Consider the following 16,476-nt stretch of genomic DNA (forward strand, 5'->3'; position numbering starts at 1 on the left):
CTCTCCACCACAAAGTGAGCAGGGCAGTTATATTGTTCTGAGACGATATTTTGTCTATCATCTTTTCTGCATCTTTCTGGTTTTGATTTGACTTGCAGGATTTTATCTGGGCAAATAAAGGAAGGAAAATAATGCCTACATTTTGAAGCAGTTGGGCTATTTTGTAAAGACAGCCTTCAGCATTTCAGGGCTTGATTATAGCAACATGGGTTGGAAACAAGACGCCCCCCATGGTGCAGCCTTGTTTTTTATCTCTAGCACTACGCTACTATGGTCCCTTCCCTGTAGCAGGGAAGTACAGCCAGTGAGTATGACCAGTTCAGCAAGGAAAAGCCAAGGAACAACCGAACTGGAGCAACCCAGCCAGCACCAGTGGCTTGGGCTCACTGCAGCCACAGACACCCATCCTCCATGAGCTTCAGCCCTGGGCAGCAGTTGTGGTTCCATCAGGATTGGGCTGTTCTCACCAGCTGCTTCCACTTGAGCTGGGTACTGGAAAATAGCCTGTGCATGCATGGAGGTGTGTTATATATTCACCAAGAGGTTTATCAGATCATAGATATCTTTCTTCTATCTCTACAGGCTTATAGATGGGACCTGCTCCTTGCCTGAATATTTAAACAGCCACACAGTTTATCTAGCACCATCTCTTGTCAAAAAAAAAGACACAGCTACCAGAAAAAGAAAGGGAGATCTGTTGAAGATACTCAAGCCCTGTCTCCTCCAACCTCTGGAGGATAACAGTGGTAGGGGCACATCCATACGAGCAGCAGCATGCCAAACTGGTGCTTGGTGCGGATGCTGCTCCTGCCTCCTCACACCTTTTCTCCCCAGTGGTATTGAGTAATAAAAAATTCCCCAAACCCACAACTGTAAAAACAAGTCTAGCAAAGAGCAAGGAGGCTCTTCAGGGCTTCCTAATCCAAAACACTTTTCATTTCAGGTCCTCCTGTGCTGTATATCAGACACTGCTCCCTCAAAGAGAACAATGTCTCTTGACGTTGTAGACCTCTCTCCCCCCAGTCCCAAGGCTGCATGACACTGCTTAAAATGCATTAACTCTATCTTCCGAGGATTGCTCAGAATCACAACCGCATCCAATTGAGCCCGCAATCACAGCTCCACATCTGCAGGGGCACCGAGGCCCTGGCAGGTATACTGGAAGGCAAGCAGGTGTCCCAGGCACTGGCTCCAGCATCATCCCCTTGCTGTTCATCAGCTCCAGCTCCCACTCACCATTACCACAGAACCACTGGAAATCTTCTGTTGGGATGACTGCAGGCATGAGCTCAACTGCAGCTCTAGTAAGAAAGGGTATTTCAGCTCTGTCAACTAGGGTAAACCTTGACAGACCACTTAGGTACAGCAGCATCACAATATGTGCTTACAGAAAAAGCAGTGTATATTTTAGCAGAGATGTGACGTACATACATCCTGTTTCCATGGCATGAGAAGTTCCTCCTCTCGACTGCAGTGCTGGCTCATAAGGCATCTCAAGGCAGTTACTTTCCCTTCAGTGCCCTTCCACTCATCAAAAGAAAACCATAACATAGAGTATTTTTCAGTGACCCAGGCAAGGACAGCCATCCCCCAATCCCTGCTGAATTCTATCCTAGACTCCTGAATGCCCGCAGCCTGCTGTGACAGGCAGGGTAAAGGGATTTACCTGGCTGATATGAATATACATGCAAACAGAATGACCATCCACAGCTACATTTTGCAATATGATGTAGATCAGCTTGGTGGAAACAGCTCTGCAGAGTGAGAAAATCAATGCTGAGGGGTCACCCAGACATGCCTTGGATGTTTTAATTGGATCTGCTCCAGCAGGGTCTTGCAGACAATGTTCAGGAGCAATCAGGGCACAGAAAGCACACTCCTACAGCATCTCTTCCAGGTTAGCACCAGCTGAAACAAATCCAGTTCATGTGTCCTGAAACTGCCCTACAGTGCCAGCTCACATGGGGTCAGTGAGGAAACATCAAGAGATTCACTGAGAAGTGCACTACCAGTCCAACCCAAAATATCAGCGCTAGGGCAAACATGAGGACAGACTCTTCCTACTTTTGTTGCCAGACCCGCAAAAGATCATAGAATCATAGAATAGCTTGGGTTGGAAAGGACCTTCAAAGCTCATCTAGTTCCAACCCCCTGCAATAAGCAGGGACACCTTCCACTGGACTAGGTTGCCCAGAACCACATCCTGCCTGGCCTTGAATGTCTCCAGGGATGGCGCATCCAGCACCTCTCTGGGTAAAATGATTTTGTAGCCAACAGCCAGCAACAACACCCATGGAGGCATCATAAAGCATCCTCGTCCTGCCCTGGGATGTGGGGCACAGACCCTCCCCTCCTGTTAGACACACTCTTCCAATACGAGAGCCCAGATTCATTTGAAAGGCTTTAAAACCCTTCTCACCCAAAATAAACCATGCTCCTCTGATGCAACGTGCCATGAGCCTCTCTGCTTCTCCAGGCACTTAGGATAGAAGCAAGCTGAGTAGCACTCCCTTCGAGACACAATTAAGATGCCATTAACAAAGAAATAAATGGAAGAAAATATAAAATTATCCTGCCCTCTCAGCAAAGCACCCGGAGGCATGGCTGTAACCATGGCTAGGACATGTTACAGGCAACACCATCAGCAAAATAAGCTTGGAAACTACTGCTGCTTGTTCCAAAGTGACACCTGAGGAGGGTCTGCAGCATTCCCATCATCTCTTGTGGAGCCTGCACATGCTGCTGTGCCCCAAGGACTTGTTTTGCAGGAAGAATTAGAGCAGTATTCTCATCTGGTCCTTTCCAAAGGAGGGCAGAGGATAAAGACTTAACCACTGTTTGCTGGAAAAGGGGAAGCTTCAGTAAACTTTCAGGAAAGGCTTTTTGGGGTGGGTTTTTTTTGGTAAATGCAGTTTCTGTTCTTAAGAATTAGAAAGCAGTGTCTGGAGCCCTGGGAAAATGCTGACAGAGCACATCAGCATCACCTTACTGGTAGTGATGGTAGCTATTCTGCATTGTGCTTTTCCTACTAGAGATGTCATATCTAGCAGCAAGCCATCCTCTGAGCCCAGCAATACTGGTGAGGTTGCGAGGGTGAGCAGAGGACCACACAGTCTCAAGCTCCTCCAACCACATGCCAAGACATGAGGTTTTGATGGTAACTCCTAAACCTTGAGTGTTTCCAGGCTGGGAAGAGCTGAGCTTTAAATGGCAGATTCACAGACAGCAGGAACTCGTACACCAATTTAGGAGATTTTCCTTCCCTCCTTTCTTCTGAAACTCTTGTCTCCCTTCCTGGATGGAGCCACACAGACCCTTAAGGGCACTTTTGCCACCTGTGTTGGCTGCTCAGATCCACGTCCTTCACACAATGCACAGCCTGCAGTTACTCCATTACAGCACCTGCAGCCAAATTAAAAGCCAATCCCAACACTCGGCAGGACTTGGCTATGGGAGAGTTACTGAACTTGCCATACAGCAGCAAAATGCCTTTTTTCCCCAAGCAAAGCTGCTGCTTGGGAAAACAACACCCTGACAGTTTAATGTAGGAGCAGGGATACTCAGAGTCATAGAACCACAGAATGGTTTGGGTTGGAAGGGACCTTAAAGCTCACCCAGTTCCAATCCCCTGCCATGGGCAGGGACACCTTCCACTAGACCACATTGCTCCAAGCCCCATCTAACCTGGCCTTAAACACTGTCAGGGGTAGGGCATCTAGTCCCACCAGTACAAGGCAATCCTTCCCAATGCCCACGCAGCTCCAGGACCTCTAACTACAGCGAGAGGCTGTCAAGCACGCCAGGCACTGCACGCATTACTGATAACAAGCCTGTTACCACTCAGGCTGACCTCCAAGCAGACGCGTCTGGATTTGCTTGTTGACTTTTGGTATGTGGTTTGTTGGTTTATTTAGTCAGAACCAGCTCTTTGAGAAATGGGATGGGAAATGAGAGAGAGAAAAGGAAGTCACTAGTAAAACTGTAACGGTCGGAAGAAGAAAGAACTTGTACAGGGAAGAGTATCCTTGACTTTAAGGAGAGAAGCTTGTGTCTGCACCACGCAGAGACACACCCTGTTATGTTACGACAGAGGTTAAAGCAATACAGTACATTAAATGCAGGAATTAAGACTGTTATTGTGCTAAGTGTAAAAGAAGATCACAAGTGAGAGAGTTTAATATTCAAGGCAGCTGTTAGATTGAGGAACACTCAGCCATGTTCATACAGTGTGCCTGCAAACAAGGGTGCCTTACAGAAGGCCACATGTGCACTCAAATGGGCATCACCATGTCACCCACAATCTCTTCTGCTTGCCAGTGCAATTGTAGCCATGGCCATGCTGGAAAAGCATTGAAGAAGGAGTACACGCTGATATTTAAGCATTGGAAAATAGAGAGAGCACCAGTTTAAGAAGCTTCAGCAAAAAGACATGCTAAGATGTCTGAAGTTTAAGGCAGGGTATTGCAGGCTAACAAAATTATAAGTAAGTGAAAACAGGGTCCTTTGCAATAGCATGTTAGCCAGCTTTAAAAAGTATGGACCACCACTAGCTTTACACAGGCCAGCACTAAATACAAAATCCAAGCGACTTCTGTCATCCTGTGATTTGTCAGAAGTGGCATTTCCAAACCATCTCCAGCTGCAAAATAAAGTGTTACAGGACATGGAAGGGAAAAAACCAAACCAAAACAATAGAAAACAAAAGTCCTTGAGAACAGTCTTCTCCATTCCCCTTGAATTCCAAACCTTTTCCACCTCCCTCCCGCCAGGTCTCACCTTGCCATGGCCTCTCTCCACCTTTCGGAAACACTTGTTCAAGGAGAGGTTGTGTCGGACCGAGTTCTTCCAGCCAGTGGGTGCCGTGGCGAAGTAGGGGAAGCGCTCCAGGATCCAGCTGTAGATCTCTTTGACTGGCAAGCTCTTGTTGGGGGAATGCTCGATGGCCATGTAAATGAGAAGGCTGAAAGAGTATGGGGGTTTGGAAGTGGAGGATTTCTTTTCAGGGTTCTGGTAGCAGGATGGTGAGAAGGATGGCACGCTGTCACCCTCAATGTCATATAAAGGACTAACGATCGGAAGACCCTCGCTCCCGAGGCTGAAGTTTGTTAGAAGGTTAGTACTTTCATGCAGCCAGTTCAAGTTTGTGAGCTCGTCGTCTGCTGAATCTCTGTCCACCACGGTGGCCTTTGGCCTGCCGGCATCACCTGCGTCTGGCAAGCTTCCCATGCCATGACACTGCCGTAGTCCTGCAGCTCTTTCTGCTCCGGGCGTTTCAGCTTTCTTATCCGGAGTCATTCCAGTGACTGGACCCATTTAGCTTTATTGGTCTGCAACAACAGAGATGGCCAGAAATCAATGCAAACCTTCAAAAACACGTTCAGTGGGAGCCCACCAAACCCAAATGCAGGGTTATATCATGGATTCCCAGACTGATTTGGATTGGAAGTGACCTTAAAGCTCATCCAGTTCCAACCTCCTGCCATGGGCAGGGACACCTTCCACTAGACCAGGTTGCTCAAAGTCCTGTCCAACCTGGCCTTGAACACTGCCAGGGATGGGGCAGCCACAGCTTCTGTGGGCAACCTGTGCCAGCGCCTCACCATCCTCACAAGGAATAATTTCTTCCTTACATCTAACCTAAATCTCCGCTATTTAAGTTTAAAGCCATTTCCCCTTGTCCTGTCCCTCCAGGCCCTTGCAAAAAGTCCCTCTCCAGCAAAAAGTCCCTTTACATCCCCACACTGTGCAAGAATACTACAGTCACTAATGAGAGCCAGGGTCCAACACAAGCAATGGTAAGCATTTGGAAACTGCTTTATCTATCTTGAAACGCCAATCTGGACACAGAAATAATAGATATTTTGATGTCAGCATCTGAAATCTGAAAAAGACCTTAACAGGTAGGATTTGATCCATTCAGCTCTCAAATTAACTCTGCAGTTATACTCATTATATTGTAAATTGACCCTACGTTGAAGTGTTTGCCTTTGGTGCCCAATAAGTGAAAAACAAGTTGCAAAACTTAAATCAGCATAAAGTGAATTTGTAGTCTCAGCGTGAATGAAGTCTTTACAACCCCGCACAAGTCAGTCACTCTCAAGTATTGCCTCCCCTTTCTACCAGGGAAAGATCTGGCCAGCCTATCAGTTCATCAAGTGGCTCCTATGGAGCTACCCAGGTCCAAAAGACCTTCTTTTTGCCTTGATGCAAGGGTTTGCTGCTCTGACCCGGGCTCTCGTGCAAAGTAGAGGGTGGTGGGACCAGCACTCAACAAGAAGGAACCATCCGCTGGGGTGGCAGCTCTGACCTGTCACAGAAATAATGGCTGAGCACTGCTGTGGATTTTTCCCTAGATGGTAAAAACCAACCAAAACAAAACCCAAAAAACCCACCCAACTCTAAAATTATTATCTATGAAGAAAGTCACCCAGAACGCACAGTCTAACAAGCCACCCGTGCTTTAGAGACATTACACTAACAAAAGACATCTTCTTGCTTGTAGAGTTTTAAAAGCAGTCATCTAGCAAACTATGTGATGGCAACAGCTGTTTATTTCCTGCTGATGTGACCATGTTAGAGCTTCACTGCACCTACAGCTTTGGCCAACACAGCTGTGCCAGAAGCACAGACCAACAAAACCACTCAACAGATGTGTGTGCACATATATACACACATATTACAAAGGCTATACCAGCCTGCTATAAACATAAGACACTCCAACTATCGATGTAGTTTACCAGTAAAGCTGAGATTCCTATTAACTGTAAAAAAACCTCCAAAAACCCCCAAACAATTACATGCAGTTACACTGCCAAACCTGCCTGGAGATGAATTTGCCCAGCCTCCTTGTTTGGGAAGAGGGGAATGATGCGTGTGATGAAGGCGTGACATGGTGACATAGGAAGGCAAAAGGATACATCCCTTTTATGCTCCCCAAGAAGAACCAGAGCCTGGCCAGCCCCTGCCTGGTGCCAGGCAAGTGCTGGAGGCAAAATTTGTGCCTCCTCCGAAAATGCACTGGGTTTCCCATCAGCAATTTCTTCTCCTCTCTTCATCTGCTCATATGCTTTTGCACCAGCTATTGCAAAGCTGTTTTGACAGTAAAACCCGCACCTGTGCTTACCAGTAGTAGTGCTAGAAACCATCCCCAAATTGTCTATTTAAGGGAGGGATGGGTGTGATTAACAACCAACCCAGTCATTAAAAATAAACAAAAATAAAAAAAAATAAATTAAAGCAAAACCAACTGCTCAAACAGCCGGTCAAAAATAGCTTTGCTCTCCCTACAATTTATTTCTCCCCCAAGCCGTCAGAGCAGATTTATATTGGCAATCAGTGATGGCTGGCTTTAAACACAGCAATATATCCATAGGCTTATGTCACTTTTTTAATCCTTTCTTAAATTAAAAAAAAAAAAAAAAAAACACAAAAAACCCAAACAAACCCAAAGAAATAAAATTCCTAAAGGGAGACAAACCCCAATTCTGCTGCAAGGTGAGTTGTACCATTTTCCTTGTAACAATTAACTTTACCTCCTTGTTCAGAGCCTCTTTAGCCAGCTACATACTAGCTCACACCTCTCAGCCACAGAATCCTAGAATGGTTTGTATTGGAAGAGACCTTAAAGCTTATCCAGTTCCAACCCCCTGCCACGGGCAGGGACACCTTCCTCTAGAGCAGGTTGCTCCAAGCCCCTGTGTCCAACCTGGCCTTGAACACTGCCAGGGATGGGGCAGCCACAGCTTCTCTGGGCACCCTGTGCCAGCGCCTCAGTACCCTCACAGGGAAGAACTTCTTCCTAATGTCTAACCTAAATCTCCCCTCTGTCAGGTTAAAGCCATTCCCCTTGCCCTGTCCCTGCAGGCCCTTGTAAAAAGCCGCTCTCCAGATTTCTTGTAGCCCCTTTAGGCACTGGAAGACTGTTATATGGTCTCCCTGTATTTTAGCATTTGGCTCATGTTGTATGAAATACCCCTTTGCAAAACTTCAGCCAACCCCATCCCTGGAAGAGAACTATGCTTGACCTTTCTTCACTCTCCAATGGCATCAGATGAAAGGTGCTGTTTGGCATCTGCACAACATCAGTGCCCCAGGTTAGGGCAACCTTCTCCACAACTAAACATACCTATTTATTTCTGTAGGACCAGCCAAGCAACGAAGTCACCTCTGCTAGTACTGCTAACAATGCAGTGATTTCCTTCCAGATTTAAAAAGTAAGAAATAAAATAAAGCAATATATTACTGTACACTGTCCCAGTCTGAGGAGTAGAATAGGTTTTTAATTCAGGAGAAGAGATTTTCAGCCATATCACAATTCTGTTAGTGAGAGCAGCTCTACAACCACCCTCTCCTGCACCAAGCTCAGGGCATGCAACCTTAAGTTACAGGGCTGGGTTATCTGTGAACTCCACACACAATTTTGGTACTAACACAAACAGGCTCTGTGAGAATATTTAAAAAGACAGGTATGTGCTTTTGCACACAAGCAACTATACCAGTAGCAAACTCTTCTATTGGTTTTCATATTCCCTTGTGTCTATGGAAGCGTATCAACACCAGGGCTTGTCCTGACTTAAATACATCATTGTAAGTATTGTGCTATTAAAACAGCCCAAGAATTGCACAAACAAATGACTGTCACTGCTGACCTACACAAGTTTGGGATAAACTTCCAAGCCAGCAGGCACACAGCACGGGACCAGGTACAAGTTTTTGCATGTTAAAAGGGAAGAACAGCAAAGTATATCTTTGCATGACTACTGAAACCCCATCGATAAAAACCACCACATCTGCTTCACCAAGAGCATTAAAGCATGACACCAGGCCATTTTTCCCACCATTAATTTAACCTTCCCCCCCTCATTCATCTCCTTTGTCTCGGGCTGCCCTGCTCCATCCCCTGCTCACCCCTCAGCAGCGGCTGGAGGTCAGCTGAACCCCCCCCTTTCCCAGCCCTGTGAAAGGCCTATATTTGATTACAACACTATATGATGTCACGTATCCAAGACAACTAACGGCATTACAGTCTCCCGAGGACAAAACCACCTCTCGGCCATAGACTTTGGTGAGCCAGGAGCTGTTGTCTGCAGAGGAAAAAGCGGACGGCTGCACTCCCCCAGTGACAAAAGGCACCCAGAGATGCTCCCATTAGGGTAGCACGCACGGCAGGCAGGGCCCTTCCTGCTCCTCTTAGCTTGCAAAGGGGGGGAATTGAAAATAACTGGTTTAAACCCCATTTAAAAAGCAGTTATTGGCTTCTCAAAGCCAACCTGACATAAAAAACCCCAACCAAAGGACCGGACAAGCCATAAGCTCACAGGTTTCTTTTTAACCTTAGCATGGCGTGTTCAAAGAAGAAAGATTTTCCAGGTATTTGCCAAAATACTTCCAAGCCTCTCTCATTTTAATACCCCTTTAACGTCAATTTTCTGCCTCACCCTGCGATATAATTAAAGGCAGGGGAGAAAAAACAAATGACAAAACAAAAATGGGAACTAAAAGCAATGTAAAGGTCCAATATTAGGAAAAGAAATTCTGAAAAATTGGAAAAGGGAAGGGATTAAACCCTTATCGTAGCCCAGGGAAGGGTGAGGAGTGAAAGATTTCATCTGAGATCTAACTTGTATGAAGAAAAGTTTTCATTTTTTCATTAAGTACACACAAACACACACAAGTGGGTTTGTGATCAAAATAAATATCTCAAATAATAAAAATGATATGCAAACTCAGACATGCCCAGACCCCATTGCAGACCTTGTGCATGGCCCAGAGCCTCTGAGGCTTGGCCATCATGAAGCCTTTCCAAAGGCTGCAGTCACTGTTGGACCAGGTTTCCTGTGTCTCAGATTTAAACCATACACATGAAAACAGTCTAACAGAGAAATTGGGAAGTGAAGAAAAAGAACAAAACAAAACAAAACAGCAATGAAATCTAAACTATTAAGAAAAACCCCTAAAAACCCCCTATGGTGTCACAGAAAGTGGGGGCGTAAGAAGTGCTTTTAAAAAAAATGCTTTACTGCCAATAGCAGCTTTTCAAAAGATGCCTCCAGGTCATGTTCCTGAAACTCAGTACACTGCTTGCTAAATGGACTAACATGCAAAAAAATGTAAGCCATTGATAACGTTCACAAGTGAGCCATTTGAGCACATGCCTTGCAATATAATTCTGATGCTAATTCCCTTTCCAGGGTAACCCTTCCACGTGCTTCTCCACCATCCTCTTGAAATAGAAATGAGTATAAGCTACATTCCAGCTGGTGTCAGTACCAATTTACCAACAGTAGAAAACATAATGCTATCTGCTCCAGCCAGCTTTTCTGCCTTCTTCAGTCTTAAAGAACCAGAACTCTCGATTTTGAGCTGAAAACCAACAATTTGAAGCTTTGCCCCAAGTGACCCTTCTGCAAGATTTAATTTGGGAGCTGTAGCACAAACCCACCCACATCACCAGTACAACTGTGTGATCATGAATCTGTCACTGGTTGCTATTTCCCAGCTCCTGCTCCCAAAGCACCAGTCTTTCTCCACATCCCTACACAGCAAAGCGATGCTCCTCACCATGCTGACCTCCTTGGCCAACTCGCTCTTAATTTTACTCCACAACTATTGAACTTGGTTTTCTGTTTTAAAACTACTTTATATGAGAATCAGCCCTCTCCTCACCATGGCTGTGGTACAAAGTTATCTTTTCTTCCATACAGTGACCCCACACTGGAACACCTAGACCAGGCAGATTTCTTGTGTAGAAAATGGCCCAGTTTAATCATATAGGGTCTGTCTGTTGAGGTACACCCTCAGGGGGAAGGCTGCAGAAGATACAAGTGTCTCTAAACCCAGAAGAAAGACACCCACGCTAGCAAAACTAGACCCTCAAAGTAAAAGATACCATCTGACACTTCTCATATGGCATAGTCACAAGCCCAAAAGCATACTAGCTCATACTTTTGACTACTCAACATCCCTAAACCAAACCAAACCGGCTGATAGGAACAGATTGCCCTGATCTTTAAGGTCCCTTCTAACTCAAACCATTCTATGATTCTATAACCAGTCTGGTGATGGTCCTCACAGACCAGAGGATAAGGAATGAGTGATTGCTGCTGCTGCTTAGAAGCAAGCTTCTCAGCTCCCACTCACTCAGTTCTACTTTGTGCAAGTTTTCCAGTCACTGAGCTCTCTCCACATCCAGTAATTAGCTTTTAGGTGACCGTATACTTGCCCCAAACCTAAGCACAACACTATCCAGTGAGAGTGTTAAAAAGGAATTAAGCAGGGGACCCCACATGAACCAGGAAACTAAAACTAGCTACATACTGCAAGACAGGAATATACTGAAAATAATCCAAGAGAAGAAATGAGGCCTGAGTGTGGTACCAAGATAAGCTGCTCCAGCAGCCCAGATGGGCTTTAAGAAAACAGCCAGATGCACATAGAATCTTAGAATCAACTAGGGTTGGAAAAGACCTTTAAGATCATCAAGTCCAACCATTCCCCAGCACTGCAAAGGCCACCACTAAACCTTCTGCAGCAGCAGTAGCAAATGTAACAGAGATCCTAACATAACCTAACCTTTGAGGAAAAAGTAGGGAGCTCTAAGTCTTGTTTGACCCTAACAGGAAAAAAACTTGAACACACTAGGAAAAAGAAAAAGGAAAAATCCACATCATTGACTTTTGGTCATCTTCTTATCTGCCCCAGTTCCAGGCTTCTCTTAAAATGGTCCTGGTACATGAGCAACCATTTGGGAGCAGGGGTATTCCTACCCCAGACACAACAGCTAGGCTTCCCAGTTGCCAGCCATGCAGACCTGCAGGCACTCAGCATAGAAGGAGCACCCAGCAGCGCTTCCCAAAACCAAGTGTGACCCAAGCCTCGTGTTTCCACAGCCATAGTGTTTCAGAAGGAGGACACAGAGTACCTGGGGACATACAGACGCTGGCTGGCATCAGACAGCATTTCTTCCGTAGGATGGAATTTATTCCTGAAGCACGCATGGGTGAGCTGCCTGCCACTTGCTGACTTCAATTCTATTTTGCAAGTACCCCAGAGCATTGCTGTGTGCATTTACCCATGATAAGGGTGGGATGGAGAGTTCATCATCACACAGCATGCACCAAGTCAGACAGCTCATGTAATATGACAGGGAATGAATCCTATCCTGTATCAGCAATAGTGTGGCCAGCAGGACTATGGAAGTGATTGTTCCCGTGCACTGGGCACTGGTGAGGCTGCACCTCGAGTCCTGTGTTCAGTTCCGGGCCCCTCACTACAACAGAAACATTGAGGTGCTGGAGCAGGTCCAGAGAAGGGCAACAAAGCTGGTGCAGGGCCTGGAGCGCTAGTGTGATGAGGAACAGCTGAGGGACCTGGGGGGGTTTAGTCTGGAGAAGAGAAGGCTCAACTGCCTGAAAGAAGGATGAAGCCAGGAGGTGTCTGGTCTCTGCTCCCAAGGAACAAGGGATGGGACAAGAGGAAACAGCCTCAAGCTGTGCCAAGGGAGGTTTAGACTAGGTATTAGGAACAATTTCTTCACTGAAAGGGTGAAGGCACTGAAACAGGCTGCCCAGTGGTGGAATCACCGTCCCTGGAAGTGTTGACAAACCATGTAGATGAGGCCCTCAGTGACATGGTTTAGTGGTGGCCTTGGCAGTGCTGGGGAATGGTTGGACTTCATGATCTTGAAGGTCTTTTCCAACTGCACTGATTCTGTGATTCTATGAATAAACACATATCACACATAGAAGTCCAGCCAGAAAAAAAAGTGAAGCAGCATCTCAGGGTCTTCTTGTTTTATTTGGAGGCATCTTCTCTGAGAGCCAAGGAAGCGGCTGGACCTGGGAGGAGACACACCACATGCACCCAGCTTGACTCTCTTGGCTGCTGTGCTGGGATGCAGATGGGGTTTGCAGCCTGCAAGTGTGCACTTGTACAGAGACCCAGCCGCGTGTGCTGACATGAGTCACGCCGACGGCCGCGTCCCAGTGCAGGAAGTTGCCCAACACCCTTTCAGATGTGGAGCAGTGAGGCACATGCACTAGGGATGAGGCACTCGCTGCCTCCACCTACGTACCTCAGAAGGGTTACAATCAGTGTGCTGGCATCCTACATTCGAGCTTATACACAACCCACCTCAGGAACAGGATGGGGAGGAACAGCAACGGCCATAAAGAGACAGATGGAAGAAAAAGGGCAGAATTTACTCCTGTGCTAAAACACAGTGAGCATCCGTCCATACCACTGACAGCCTTTACTCATGGGGACTAAAGGCTGCTTTTCACAGAATCGTAGAATGGTTTGGGTTGGAAGGGACTTTATTTAAGTTCATCCAGTTCCAACCTCCTGCCACGGGCAGGGACATCTTCCACTAGAGCAGGTTGCTCCCAGCCCCATCCAACCTGGCCTTTTTCATTGATTCACAGCCAGGAAAGGAAAGCTGTACTTCACACAGCTCGTTTTGCACTGTGGCAATCCCAATGTTCAGCTTGTACTCGTAAGATTGGGAAAAAGCCTTCTGAGTTTCTGGGGTACTTCCTCTCGTTAGTACCAGCTTCTTTGAATCCAAACAACCAGTAGCCAAGGAGTGACAACAGGGGAGGAGGGCGGAATTACAGGCCCAGCTGAAACCAGCATAAAAACCTCTGCTGTTCTTATGGGAACCGCTGTTTCCGCACAAGAACTGCATCACTTTCTCACCAGTATAAACTGAATCTTCTTAGAATCACAGAATCATAGAATCATAAAGTAGTTTGGGTTGGAAGGGACCTTCAAAGCTCATCTAATTCCAACCTTCTGCAATGAGCAGGGACATCTTCAACTAGATCAGGTTGCCCAGAACCACATCCAGCCTGGCCTTCAGTGTCTCCAGGGATGGCACATTCAGCACCTCTCTGGTGGTAGATGTGCCATCTTCAGGTACTAAACTATCCCATTCACTGAAAGAGCTGGCCTTTGCTCTAGGTGTCAGGTTTTCAAGCCTACTGCACTGAGTGGGCAGAGCCTGTGGTTAATAAAGATGGTAAAAACCAGCCTGACGTGCTCCTAAGCCTCTGCCTGCTTTCCCGGGCACTACACTTGCTCGCCAGGCAGTTCTTTTTCTTTTTTAGCAGGACCATCACACATCTCTGTATCTGTTCCATTACTTACTGGACTGGCACATCCTGACACTGAGATAGCTGCTGGCAACACTGGTGCCTTCCACCCCAAGCTCCGCAGACGATATGGGAAGGATCCTCAAGGAGAAAACCTGTGGTGTGTGGAGCTGTTGAGGCAGCACATTCCTTGGTTGGTGTCCCTTTTGGATAAAAAAGATATAATCTTACTTCTGGGCTGAGCAACCCCTGTGGAACTCCTTCAGCACAGTCTCGGCAGCAGCACCTAGAGAGGGCCACTCAGTCCTCTGGCCCAGATGTTGCCAACAAAGACATCAACCACGTATTACGTGGCCAGGCTCAGAAATAACGTACCCTGGCACTCAGTTAAGTTCATTAGCTCAAGCTCTGTGTGGTGTTAATTGCTCCTATAGAGCTTGCAGTTCAGAGCTGATGTGCCCAACTACCTTCTGCAGAGCTTGGGGAATGTAAGCTGGCACCTGCCAAGAAAAAAAAAAGACAACAAGGACACCAAACTAACTTTGAACTAGTTCAAGTTTTCTGACATAACACCAGCTTGATTCTTCTTGTATAGATGTAGCATCACACTAGGCTTCTAGAATGAAAAAAAGACCCCAATCCAAGAAACACAGCAGAAGTTAAATGATTCAAGTGTCAATATGTTGCAACCCGACAGTTACCAAAGTCCATCTAAATGCAAGTCCACCAATAATATGATTTGGAGGGCGTGTATGTGTATTTTTTTACAAGGGCCTGTAGGGACAGGACAAGGGGGAATGGCTTTAACCTGACAGGAGGAGGTTTAGATGAGACATTAGGAAGAAATTCTTCCCTGTGAGGGTGCTGAGGCACTGGCACAGGGTGCCCAGAGAAGCTGTGGCTGCCCCATCCCTAGCAGTGTTCAAGGTCAGGTTGGACACAGGGGCTTGGAGCAACCTGCTCTAGTGGAAGGTGTCCCTGCCTGTGGCAGGGGGTTGGAACTGGATGAGCTTTAAGGTCCCTTCCAACACAAGCCATTCTAGGATTCTATGAGATAGATATATATATATATGTGTAGTATATTATAGCTAAAATTATCTTTACTTCACAGGTTAGCTGCAAACCCAACCAAGTTACCTTCACAGCACTCAAGTCCAACATAATTCCTCACTTCTAACTTTACATTCTCATATGATGCCCATCCCTCAGCAGGCACCAAGGCAAGTTTATCAGGCCCCACTCAAGATTACTCCTTATTTTCTGGTTTTCCTCTTTGTCCTCTTTACTCTTTGTCTGGGTCCTGTCAGAACCCGAATCTTTCTGGACAAAAGCCGGTTCCCGCTCCCACACATACCGGGAGGATCGGTGTGCGGGAGCTGAGCCGATGCTCCACTGCCCAGCTCCTCTGAACCCCCCCCGCCCAGTAACACGGGAAGGCTCCCAAGGGCCACGTGCAGATCCCAGCCCCTCATGAGCGGCTCCCAGTGTTTCATCCCAAAACGTGGGATCCTCATCAGGCATCTCCCGCTCGCCTTCACCAACCACAGCCCCTCTGCACGCCCCTGGGGGCTCCCCACCGCTCTGGGAACAACGTGGCGCCCCGGAACAGAGACACCCGCAGGGGGTGTGCTGAGTTGAACGAGCCGCTTGAGGGTTTTCCCGCGGTGACCCGGTGGCGCGGAAGAAGCGCGCGGCAGCCGCGTCATCCCGGGTCACCCGCGGAAAACCCGCGGGCGGAAGCTCCGCGGAGCCGCGCCGGGGGGAGGAGCTGCGGGGAAAGGAGGTGGGGGGGGTGTCCCCATGCACCACGCACCCCCCCCCCTCCCCGCATCATCACTGAGACCGGTTGAAGGGGTCGCAGCATCCCCCCCGTCCCTACCCCAAGCACCAGCGGAGCCGCCGCGCCGCCCCCCGCGCTTTCCCGTTCCCCCGCGAAACCCGTCCGGAGCCCTAAAGACAAAAAAAACCCAACCCCCAAACCGCTGAAAACCACAAAAACTAAAGAAAGAAAAGGGGGGGAAGCAACAAAAACAGGAGTGGGGATGATGGGCGGGGGGGAAAGGGGCGAGAGGGGGAGCGCCCGGCTGCACTCACCGCGGTCATGAAGCCGTGCGGCGCGGACACAATATGGCAGCGGGGGGATGTGTCAGGAGCAGCTGCTCCCTGCGCAGCGGCGGCGGCTCCGCCCGCCCCGCTCCCCACGGCAACCGGGAACACCGCCCCGCCTCCCCATGGCAACCGGGAACACCGCCCCGCCTCCCCATGGCAACCCGGGAACACCGCCCCGCCTCCCCATGGCAACCGGGAACACCGCCCCGCCTCCCCATGGCAACCCGGGAACATCGCCCCGCCTCCCCATGGCAACCCGGGAACACCGGTTGCCATG

General features: G+C 47.8%; 1 protein-coding gene across 3 annotated transcripts in view; it reads right to left on the reverse strand.

Moving 5' to 3' along the window:
• Nucleotides 1-16,275, reverse strand: part of FOXN2 (forkhead box N2) — a 32,554-nt gene extending 16,279 nt beyond the window's left edge. For 2 of the 3 annotated variants that reach the window (XM_030499541.1, XM_030499544.2), the window contains exons 1-2: nt 16,185-16,275; nt 4,777-5,327 (exon numbers count right to left, since the gene is read on the reverse strand). In XM_030499541.1, the coding sequence (XP_030355401.1) occupies nt 4,777-5,313 (537 nt within the window). In that variant the 5' untranslated portion in view covers nt 5,314-5,327; nt 16,185-16,275. Of the gene's footprint in view, nt 1-4,776; nt 5,328-14,145; nt 14,314-16,184 lie in introns of those variants that run through there. The other variant, XM_030499543.1, reaches the window with a different exon arrangement.
• Nucleotides 16,276-16,476: the final 201 nt, after the last annotated feature.

This window comes from Strigops habroptila, chromosome 10 (genome assembly GCF_004027225.2).
Source record: "Strigops habroptila isolate Jane chromosome 10, bStrHab1.2.pri, whole genome shotgun sequence".
Taxonomy (NCBI): domain Eukaryota; kingdom Metazoa; phylum Chordata; class Aves; order Psittaciformes; family Psittacidae; genus Strigops; species Strigops habroptila.